Raw genomic sequence first — 12009 nt, 5'->3', positions numbered from 1 at the left:
GCGCAATAAACCCTCAAACTGAAAACTCTGTTGCCAGGAAACATACTGGCACCTCCCACCACGCAAAACAAAGCCATCAAAAATGCAACAGGTCTGGTGGGCCTGCGGCGTGTGCACGCGCGCGCGTGTGTGTGTGTTCTAGTTTGTGTGTGTGTGTTTGCGTGCGTGTTCTAGTGTGTGTGCGATTGTGTTCTAGTTTGTGCGTCGTAGTGCAACTCACTGAAATCGATGAGGAAGCGTCCGTAGCCGCGGCGCTGGTACTGGGGGAGGATCATGATGCAGGACACATTGTACTTCTGTTGACAGTGCTTCTCCTGCAGACAGGACACACACAGACACACCTCAGAGCAGGAACATTGAGCCAGACAGAGAGACAGAGAGACAGTGTGTGTGTGTGTGTGTGTGTGTGTGTGTCTAAGGGTAGACACTTTAGGGCCGTGTGCTTGATGGCTTGATGTAGATAGTGGTAAGATGACCACCCATCACCCCCCAGCTAATTGCATTGCTTTTAGCAGCAAGGTCGCATGTTAATGTGGGCACCTGCACACTGAAGCGAGGTCGTTCAGCGCAGAGAGAGAAAGCATGTGTGGTGGAGAGATCTCCTGTGTGGCTTAATGTTTTTGTTCTCATTTAACTGGAAGGCATCGCCACTTATTTCTGCTTTAATTGGGGCTTGGGCGTTTGCAGACATCAGCAGCTGTCTGGCTTTCCGGAACCTATTCACGTGTAAAGATCTGGTAAAACACTATCACGTTCCCAAAATACAGTCAAGTCAATGGCATGGAAATATTTTGCAAGCGCTTCGAGACAAGAGATGGTATGGGGCGTTGGGCTCAGGTCGTTTGGCGTCAGAGTGGGCGGGGCGGAGAAGGGCATACCTTGGAGAAGTACCCGACCAGGTGGCAGCCCTTGCTGTCATTCTGGGTGAGCACGTAGAAGAGGAAGGGCTCCACGTCGTAGTACAGGGTCTTGTGGTCCAGAAACAGCTTGGCCAGCAGACACAGGTTCTGACAGTAGATTGTGCTCACGTTGCCGTCCACCTGTGGGGAAGGAAGGAGACAGGGGGATGAGGTGGGAGGGAGATAGGCGGACTACGAGGCGGTCTGATAAACTGTGATAAACGCTCCTTGAAGCCAAGCGAAACAGAGCAAGCAGAGACACTACCACCCGCACACACACACTGCCATCTAGCCTCCCCTCTTGGGACCGAGACCGAGAAGCCAACAGAGAGCTAGCCTCGAGTGAATGACAATAGAGAGAGATAGCAATAGCAAGAAACAGTGAGAAGCCTGTTGGCACGCTGCCAAGCCTCTGAGCACCTTAGCTGAGTGGACAGGGTACGATCGTGGCACACACACCAAGCCGTCTAGGGCTGCAGAAAGCCCTTAAGAGAGCACTGCCATTCCGGTTCAAGGACCAAACAGTGCACTGGACACCAGCTCGACTCTACGACCTGCACATGAAAGGAGGCAGTGCCGGTAGAGAGCAGAGACTCTCTGCTCTGAACAGCAGAGAGGCGTGCGGGCGGAGAGAGCTTGATGTGCCAGGTTGGCTCCCGGCCACAAGTTCGAGAAACAGACGAAAGACATCCGAGCCCGGTCTCTCTGGTCGAGGGACGAGTCGTCCAAGCAACTAACAATGAATACAGGGAAGACGGAAAATAACCAATGCCTAAACTAACAGATTGGGACACTTGCCGTGAAAGACAAACGCAAATTGATGCATCAAAATGATCCGACACAATCCAGAGCAATAGTTCAACAAAACTAACAGCGTTGAGAACTTCCCTTGAAAAAAGGGAATTGACACATAAAAAGAATCCTACAAAATCTGGACGATCTTGGTGATTCCTGTGTCCAGGGACGTCTGCATTCCATCCACGCTCGCCTGCAATCAGCCTTTCAGGTTGTTTGGTGTTGCCATGGCAACACTTCCAGCATAGCGCAGCGGCAAAGCTGCGTGGCTGCCGCACTGATTGCAACCGTGTCATTTGCGGGATCGGTCATTTTACCTCCTTTCTCCTTCCAATCTGGAGCTACCCTTTCTCCCCCCCACCCTCTCTCATCCCCGACCACTCCACAGGGAGGCAGGTGTACCTCGCCGGAGCCTAAACCACAGGGCGCCAGACCTCACCTCAAAGACGGACACGTCGTCCTTCCTGTAGATCTCGTTGGCGGGCGGGTGGAACCAGCTGCACTTCCTCATGTGCTGGTAGAGAATGCTGCGGCTCTTCATGTAGCGCAGGCAGAACTCACACAGGTAGAGCTTAGGGAGCCTAGGTGGAGGAGGAGGAGGAGGAGGAGGAGGAGGAGGAGGAAATAAAGTGTCATAAGATTAATCTCGAGGTAAATATTAGCCAGTAGAGAGAGGGCTGCATGAAAAGCAGAGACTTTCCCCAACTGGACACTTAGAAATGTGCTAAATCAGCCGCAGCAAGAAAACGCTAGGTTAATATATTCAAAGCAGGTATGCAAAGCAGGGTCCCCGGTTAGGAATGAGGAACTGAGCTGTTAAGGGTCACACTCCAGTCATTTTTCACTAAATTAGCTCACACACTGTCCATTAGCCGGCTCTTGCTCCTGCCGTGTGTTCCAATACAACGCAAGCTCATGACATTTCATATTTATTTTGAATTTTCCGCTACTTAACACATTTTTTATTAGAGTTAGGGTTAGGGCTTGGTGCGTGGAGCCTCACCTGCTGTACTCTTGGGGGTAGGGGGACGAGTACCACGTCTGGATCTCGTACTTTCCGAACTCTATGACCGACGGGCATCGCATCTGAGGGTCCGGTGGGCCCTTCACACCCACTTTCTGCAGGAGGTCAACCAATCAAGCTTTATTTTCTTCACGCTTTCGTGCAACAAGAGTGCAACATAAATAGGCTAAGGGAAAACAAGTTTAAAATAACAAAATCAGAGAATCTAAAGTAGATCCAAACTAAATGTAGTTGATTAAGTAGAGTTTATGTCGATGTAATCGTTTATGATGTATAAAAGAACAAAGAGATAGGGATTAGCATGGGGTGGCCAGACAGATTAAACACTAGGGATTAGATTACACCCCCCCTGATTATTGAGGCTAATGAGCTGTGGAGCACCAGAAGAAAAACACCAACGCTCAACATCCAATTGGGTTCAAAGTGCACTTCATGCTCAGTGAGGTGTGTGAACTACGACACACTTGCGCACACTAATGTACGATTACCAGTGGAATTCTGGCAGGGGCTGGGCTCCCATGCACTCACGCTAGCAGCCAAATAGCTTTGACTCTTAACAATTAGCATGCATAAGGCATGCTGATGGCTATGAGTCACCTGTGTGTCTGTGTGCGTGCGTCTGTGTGAGTCAGTGTGTATACCTGCAGAGCCAGCTCCTGGATATGTCTGAACAGCTCGATGTCCTTCTCCGTCAGGTTCTCGTGGCCGGGCATCTTCTCGTCGTCGCTGCAGTCCTGATTGTCTGGAGGACAGCAGACAACACCGTGTGTAAACACCAAACAGAACCTGGATTATCTAGGCTAGGGGGGCTAGAGAGGGGTCTAGGGTAACGTGCTAAAAGTAGGGGTCTAGGTTAGGTGTTCTAGGGTAGGTGTTCTAGGGTAGGTGGTCTAGGGTAGGTGGTCTAGGATGGGGGCTCCAGAATAGTGCAGGGGAGGGGGTCTAGAGAAGGTTATTTAGGGTAGAGGCCTGCCAGGTAGCCCCATATTGTAGGGTAGAGGCCTAGAGCAGGGGGCTCCCAGGGGGTTGTCCTTACCCATCCGGTCGTCTCCGTCCTTGCGGTTGGCCTTCTTGCGGATGCGGCACTGCTGCGAGTAGTCCACCGCCTCCTGCCGCGCCTTGCGGCCCTCCGGTGACGGCGTGAAGAACTTGGTGAGCGCGTCGATCAGCCCCTTGGTCTTCTTGTTGAAGCGCAGGCTGCCGCTGTCGCCGTCCTCGTTGTCCTCGCGCAGGGAGAACAGCAGCCGGTCGTCGCCGGGGTAACCCTCGCACGACGAGCTGGACGACGAGTCGGGCGAGGCCGAGCGCCGCCGCCGCCCCCGTCCCACCAGCTTCTTGAAGGGCCTCCCGGGCCTGAGCGAGAGAGAGACAGGAAGGGGGGGGGGGGGGGGGGGGTGAGTGAGGAGACCTGGAGAGAGCGGGATGTGGATGCGGGCTGACCCGCCGGGGAAAGCGACCGTCTGTTTACTGTTCAGTCCGAGAAGGGCTGAGGTGAGCCAAGGGTCATGCGCACTTTCACGCATGGCCACTCACACACACCCACACCCAAGCTTCATGGCATTGCTAAAGGCACTGCGGGATGCTGGCACCCTCACTGATAGAAGGCAGGAATATGACTAATTAAATCATATATTTTTGGAAAATGGTAGCGTTCGGAAAAAGACCAACATAACATAGGTTAATTAAACAATAACCCATTTCCATTTGGTTTATTCCACCTCTGTTTTTAGCTTTGGCTGTGTACTCCAGGTTGCTGGCTTGCCTCGTGTGTATTCACACAGTTGGCAGGCAGGGGCCCCCTTGCTGTGCTTCTCAGCATGGGGCCCCAAAACACTGAACAAGCAGGGGGCCATGTTTCTCGTCTCCTACCTGTTTTTAGGTCGTCCCAACGGTGCATTGTAGCGCCGTTTGATTTGTGCCGCCTTTTCGTGTAAGAGCTTCCTTCCCCCCTTGTTCCTGGGCTGGCAGATCTGACAGATCCACATGCCTGGTGGGAAGAGAGAGAGAAAGATGTAGAGAAAGAGAGGGCGTCGGAGACAGAGAGAAAGAGAGGGCGTGGGAGACAGAGAGAAAGAGAGGGCATGGGAGATGGAGAGAAAGGGAGGGCATGGGAGATGGAGAGAAAGGGAGGGCATGGGAGATGGAGAGAAAGAGAGGGCGTGGGAGACAGAGAGAAAGAGGGCATGGCAGATGGAGATTGAGGTAGAAAGAGACAGTAAAGACAGAAAGATTGAGGGGAAAAGAGTGAATGAAACGGGATAGAAAAAGAGTAAGAAAAAGCATGAGATGGGACCAAGAAACGGAGGAGGATTTGACCGTCATCCCAGGCTGCCGTTAAGGTGGAGCCGGTGTCAACGGTGGGTCACAGTTACAGTCTAAAACGTGATTCGGTTAGTGTGTGAAAAAACGACTCTAATTGAATGTATGGATTCGTTGCTGCACCTATCTAAACCCGAACCTCACAGGACTCCGGGAGATTGGTTGTGAAGATGCACATGGAGAGTTTTGAACCAAACAGACAGAATGTGACCGGAGGGTCCGACGGTGTACCTTTGGGCATCCTCGTGAGTGGGGGGTCACAGCACTCCATGTGGAAGCCGCGGTCGCACGAGTCGCAAAACAACATGTTCTCCTAGGGTGGGAGGGGTGCGGTCGGGATAGGGGTGAAGGGGACACAAATTAAGTAAATGAGTCCATTAGCCACTAAAACTACTAATCCACTTTGCCATTATCCCTGTAATCTGTTTAAGGTCATTGCCGTGTTTGTGTAGGAAGCAAAGTGGTCATTTTCTTTACCCAACGGGGTAAAGAAAATGACGCTATAAAGATTTAACGACACACAGTCGATATCTCCTCATTTTGTTTTATTTCCAGAGTCAATGACGGGGTTTACGAGCGTGCTTTACTCAAGAGCGTAGGTATACGTTATCATTTCAGTGCTGATCACTGGAACCGGAGGTGATTAATAGGACCCAAGGTAAGAATCAATAAAGACAAAACCGCAGGGAACTTGACGGTGCATTTCTTGCAGAAAATATGTTACATTTCAATTTGGGCTGGATGATCACATAAACACTATGGGCATCGCTGCACATGGCCCCCCCCCAACACACGACCGGGCCTCTACTCACCGCGTTCTTGCCCTGGTCCTGGCAGCTGCTGCAGGTCTTGCACTCGATGCACTGCCACCAGAGGGCTTTGACCCTGACCGTGAGCTCCGGGGAGAACTTCAGACAGGACGGGTGGCCTGCAGAACAACAGCACACACAAGACGTCTCAATCTGATAACATCCAACGCAACCTTGAAAGGAAGCTGAGGATTTGCTCTGGAAAACAACAACAATTCAAAGTCAGTGCGAACACAGGGCATGTCCAGATAAGGACATAAACAAAAAGCACATGCCTCAACCTGCAACACCCGGAGGGAGTGAGGCCTCTTGGGACTAGCTTGGGGTCCTGATTTGGATCTAGATCAGGGCCCTGGGTAGGGCTGGGCGATATTGCAAAAATTATTATCACGATTATTTTTTCGATATTGATATTAATCACTATATATGATTTCATACTGCTGAACCCTGAAGAAACAAGAGTGTTCATTAGTTAAACCATACAGTTTTGTTTTTTGCCATATTTGTGATAAGGGAAATCCACAAAAGTGGATGAACAAAGGCCCTGGCACATGGACTGAACTTTAATCTATACAATATGAACTACATAGTGCTTTAGTAAGTGCAAAATGTAAACATTGTAAAACCAGATGATATGCTACATAAAATAATGTGTTTAAAACTAAAAAGATCTGTCAGTGACTATCACATTAAACTCCTTTGGCAGGGAGGCAACAATCTCAAATGTTTGTAGAGGTTTATTTCTGCTGTGTGAAAGGTAAATCCATATCAGAACAGTTTGGTTTTTTTTACTTTACTTTTTTGTTTGTTTTTTATATCGAGCATTTATGTCTAATGCTTATCGTCGTAATCGACGTGAGTTGTATCGCGATTAATAATCGTATATCGAATTATTGCCCAGCCCAAGCCCTGGTTCAAAACAAGGGTGCTGGCTCCTGGTCTGGGTTTATACGTTCGGTCGGCCCGTTGACTCACCGCTGTTTCCGCAGTCAGCGCAGGAGATGAGCTCCTCTGGATTCTTGTCGCGGTTCTGCTCCTTGGTGCCCAGGCAGAAGCTGCAGATGGGGATGGGCTCAGCGACGGGCTGAAAGGGACAATAGACGTGTGGAGACAAGAGAGGGGGGGGGGGGGGAAGAAAGAAAGAAAGAAAGAAAAAGAGAGCGAGAGCAAGAGAGAGAGAGAGAACATTAGAACGAGGCTGCGAGAGTACGGACGGAAAAGGTGTTGATTGTTCGGGGCATGATGGTTTGTGCATGGTGGCAACAAAGGTCACTCCAGACTAGTGATCGACCGATATATATATATATTTTTCCTTCGGCATGATTTACAGACAGTTCAATAAATGTTCTTTTTTTTTTAATTGAGACATTGTAACATTTGTTATCATTGTGTCATTTTTAGGATGTAAATTGAGGGAGGCTTAGCCTGGAAATCCAAACCCACATCTAGAAAGCTGTAGGGTCCGTCAACGAGTAATGAAAATGGCCCAACTCGAGGGGCGGCACCAAGCATGCATTTGAAAATATCAATGGATAACACACATTGGATAACACTACAACCAATCAGAAGAATACAAGGGGTGACCGATCCAGACCAGTGGAGATAACCAATAGATAAGACACTTGCCGTATCCGTCGGTAAAACAGCAACGCTTTCGGCCCACCTATATTGATACATCGATGTGATTGATTAATGTTCTGGGCCAGGGGAGGCCCAGAATATATACGAGTATATTGCTCGTTCCCAGAGTGACTGACTGAGCAAATTCAAATTGTGCTCTCGCGAGAACTCTGGATTTCCACGTTATTATCGGCTCAAGAAAATGGGTTTCGGCGTATCGGTTATCGGCTAAGGCTGAGGGAAAAAAAAATCTGTATCGGTCGATCCCTACTCCAGACTGCATGTGTGCAGCGTTATGGACCGACAGACCATAATGAACAGAACTCAGGGGACCAGAGTGCAGGACGCGTGCACACGTGGGGCTGCAGGTGCTTATGTTTGCCTTGAAGCATGCCACTTGGATGCTCAAGAGCCTAAGGTGATGTAATCGTTTATCTTGATGTTCCTCTGTATACTGACACACATGCCCACTCACACACACACACCGCGTCAATACTGGCATTGTGTAACCCTACGCTGTGTTGCATGACCTGCAAGGTAAACATCTTTAAGATCACCATGGTTTCGTGGTGCTTGTGTGTACACGGAAAGTTGCGTGCACGTGAAGGTGTGCTTATGTCTGTATATATCCTTCGGAAGCCGTGGGCTCGCTGCTTGTCTGAGGTAAAGAACAACAACCTCTACCTAAAATACAATAAACAACAATTTCAAAACCTCATAAGACAGCATAATTCTTCGGCTAAGGTTAGAAAAACGTTTCCCCTGGCTGAGAGGGTATGGTAATGTGGCAGTGGTCAAAGAGCGGTTGTGGGGGGCAGGGGGGGTCTGTGCACAGCGCTTCACACAGGCAGGTCCAGGCAGGGAGGAGACAGGGGCAACCGCTTGATTTATAGGGTTCATTTCCCCCTCTGAGTCACCTCACATCCAGACACACACACAGAGGACACTAGCAAGGTGGGGGGGGGGGGGGGGGGGGGGTGTGTGTGTGTGTGTGTGTGTGTGTGTGTGTGTGTGTGTGTGTGTGTGTGTGTGTGTGTGTGTGTGTGTGTGTGTGTGTGTGTGTGTGTGTGTGTGTGTGTGTGTGTGTGTGTGTGTGTGTGTGTGTGTCTCGGACAAACTGAAAGATGAAGCAGTGGAAAAGAAGGGTATGGTTAACGCGATAAGTATTAGCGGCAGAGCCTTATTTTATTTCCTCCAGCTTAATTATGTCTTAATGTAAAACCTGGGACTGCATTATACAAGTAATAGTTCATGAGCCTCATGGCTATAATATATCTCCTTTGTACATTACATTATGCATAATACAATCACAAAAGGTAGTCAAAGGTTAAGCATAGACACCTTCACTTCAGGGAAAGCTGCCTCTTCATTGGATTGACCCTTCCACACTTATTAGCTGGGACTTTATTGTATTTTAATGTGGTAAGGTGAGCAAACAAAACAATGTAAACACATGACAGAATGTTGGTCGCTCATCCATTGCGCCGAAAATCGGAGGGAAACTTACAATGGATTCTTGTTACAGACAATTGTAATGAAGCAACAACAACTTTGTGCCGTCTTGGGTTATTTCGTTTTGCTTTGCTGCATCTACAAATTAAAAATAACTCCATTTCCACTATATGGTCACTGAATAATTTAATAACGGCTGTTTTGACCGCATCTACTTAACGTAATCATCCGAATATATTTCGATGGCATCACAACTGACCGCAATACATTTGAATCTCAGGAAGTTCAAGTATACCCAGCTGAATACGTTATTATTTCCAGTTCATGGAAAAAGTGAAGATTCAACCCATAAGTTTGGACGATCCCATTCCCACCTTACACGAACCAAACCAGACTAAGCAGACCAAGACCTCCGTTTTAAATCAGACCAGATTGTGTTTGTATGGTCAGAGTTCCCAGTAATATACAAAACACCCAACACTCACCACACTATGGGGAGAAACACTCCAGGCTCAAATTAAAAACGGAATAAACAGCGCCAGTGTGAAAGCACCTTAAGTGAATCACCGTTTGCGCAAAAAAACACAAAAAAACACAAAAGGACCTAAAGAGGAAGTCCCCGCTAAGCACTGGGCCCCAGGTGACACTGATTCAGTTTATATAAAGCCACAGAAACGGGGGGCTAGATTCAAAGAGAGAATGAGACCCAATCAGAGACAACACTCAACTACAGCAATACGGGGCGAGGCGGGAAAGGAAAATGGGCGGACAGAGGAAATGAAAAACAGGGAGAGAGGAAAACCGAAAGAGGGCGAGGAGGATAGGAAGAGAGAGGGGAGAGAAAAACGCAGCTTAGAAGCCGCCTGCGTGAGACCAACAACTCAATCACCCTGACACTTAACTCCTTGTGCACCAGAGGTCAACCTCGCACGCCCGCCTACTCGTGATCGAGTGAGGGGCCAAGTCAGAGATAGAGAGCCGATCCCTCACACACACAGAATGCTAGGGAAACTAGTTTGTGGACTGCCACTGTAAATGAGACCCAGACGGAAACCGAAAATACAGAAAGAAAACTAAAATCATTCCCACCACAGTGACAGGAATACAGAGAAAGACAAACCTCAAATTCTTTCCAAGAGCCCACGCCTCTATCTCTATGTGGCTCACACTCGCCTCATCCCTCTCCCCCCCTGCCATCCCTCCATCTCTCCATTCTTCCCGTCAGTCCCCCCCAGTCTCCCTTCTTTCCTCTCCCCCCCTCACTGCTACACCCAAATCTCCCTAAGCCAATATTGGCTGTGAAGGAACTTCCAACAGCCAGTAATCCTCTGGCCGTGTCTGGGAGCCGGCGTTTTTTTTTTATGTGTGAAGCAAGTAATTGCTCATGTTTCTTTTTCAGGCCAAGGGTCCGCACGCCGCTATGGCCGGCAGGGTCGCTTTCCTGACGACTCGGCAGGAAAGTTTGCAGAGGGCCGGGGAAAGGAGCCAGAGACACAAGACACGCGTATGTCAACAGCAAGGCTTGGCGGACTTGACCTGTCACCCTGTACTAATCCAGTGCCAGAAAACAACCACCACAGAACAGGTTCAGCAGGTTAGAGGTCTGCCTGGGGCCGAGTGACAAGACAGCAAGGCTCCAGGACACTGGCTTGTAGCAGTTTTGTTTCACGAATAGCAATGCCCAAACACCAAACAATTTAGCCCTAGAGCACGACAGCCAACGGTCTACTTCCTGCTCGAGGCGCGGATAGACAGGCACAATGGGCACTGGACCTGTTGGAATTTTGGTTATTGTTGTGAAGCTCTGCCATGAAGCATTTCTATGCACGTCTTAAAAGGCATCTTCCCAGTTCAGTGCTTTATTCAAATCTTGGGCTTTGCTTCATCATTCAGACAGGCAAAAAATAGTTCTTGTAGTTTTGCTGCATATTCATTGACGTAGATATTTGTTTATATCCATTTATAATGGTGTCTGTGACAGCACATTAATAATGGCACTTGTTCATAAGTTGTTTGCCGTCTGACTTACCAGCTGAAGTATTAATATAATAATAGTCAGTCATAAACAGAAGACACAAATATTTGCTTTTCTGAGCCATAAGCTCCAAATGTTTGGAGATATTTGTTCTAGATGAATAATGCCTCGTTGATGTCGCTACGTCTTGTTTGTTTGTGCTGCCCAGGCCCCATGCCATTTGTGGTTGTCTACGACAAGGAATCAAACAGAACAACACTGTGGCCTTGTTTATTTATTTGTTTCAAGATCATCTTGGTACAAGCAGCCCCCGACCAATGGAGACGAGAGAGAGGGCAGAGAAAAGGAGACCAGAGCAGGATATCGGCAAAGTGTAAAGGGCGGAGAGAGAAAGAGGGATGGGAGGAATGCACTCCCCTTGTCCTTGTCTTGACTCTAGTCAAGGTTTTCATTAGCATGAGACTGATCTCCATGACCCTTCCCAACACACACACACACACACACACACACACACACACACACACACACACACACACACACACACACACACACACACACACACACACACACACACACACACACACACACACACACACACACACACACCAATTTTTCAACAAGAAGAAAATGCTATATTTCAACCTAGGCCTCATACGCACGTCGAACACATGCACAAACACAAGGAGGAGGAGGAAGTATGGATTTCTGTTGGCGACAGGCTGCTGATGGCAAGCAAACACTGCTCAACGTCCCTGGTGGTGTCGTCCAACAGCTGGTGGTCCACATCCTGGTCCAGCAGCTCTTTAAATACCTCTGGCTCACGCCAAGACCCTCGCAGCATTCTCCCAGCATGCTAATGTAACGTTACAGCACATCACTCTCTTGGCAGGGCTGTTCAGAAGGCCAATTCCTCCATTGAAGACAAACTAAACACTAATCGCAGTTCCAGAGTTTGTAACCTGCAAAGTGGATGCCAACAGGAAACGCTGCAGGAGAGCGACTGCCAAAAGGCAAAGCTTTACAGTTCACCGTGTTTATACAAAAAAATGGACGATTAGATGTACAATGCATCACATCAAAGGCTGTAGAAATGAGGATCCACCCAAAAGAACTGGC

The 12009-nt window shown here is 48.7% G+C and overlaps 1 protein-coding gene across 3 annotated transcripts in view; it reads right to left on the bottom strand.

Moving 5' to 3' along the window:
- Positions 1–12009, bottom strand: part of kat6a (K(lysine) acetyltransferase 6A) — a 30476-nt gene that overhangs the window by 9630 nt on the left and 8837 nt on the right. For all 3 annotated transcript variants that reach the window (XM_030357625.1, XM_030357622.1, XM_030357623.1), the window contains exons 3-12: positions 6822–6930; positions 5850–5965; positions 5269–5350; positions 4588–4705; positions 3755–4071; positions 3360–3460; positions 2698–2813; positions 2134–2275; positions 879–1040; positions 221–314 (exon numbers count right to left, since the gene is read on the bottom strand). In XM_030357625.1, coding sequence (XP_030213485.1) covers positions 221–314; positions 879–1040; positions 2134–2275; positions 2698–2813; positions 3360–3460; positions 3755–4071; positions 4588–4705; positions 5269–5350; positions 5850–5965; positions 6822–6930 — 1357 coding nt within the window. The remainder of the gene's footprint in view (positions 1–220; positions 315–878; positions 1041–2133; positions 2276–2697; positions 2814–3359; positions 3461–3754; positions 4072–4587; positions 4706–5268; positions 5351–5849; positions 5966–6821; positions 6931–12009) is intronic.

Source organism: Gadus morhua, chromosome 6, assembly GCF_902167405.1.
Source record: "Gadus morhua chromosome 6, gadMor3.0, whole genome shotgun sequence".
Classification (NCBI taxonomy): Eukaryota; Metazoa; Chordata; class Actinopteri; order Gadiformes; family Gadidae; genus Gadus; species Gadus morhua.
This window is presented reverse-complemented; position numbering and strand designations above follow the sequence as displayed.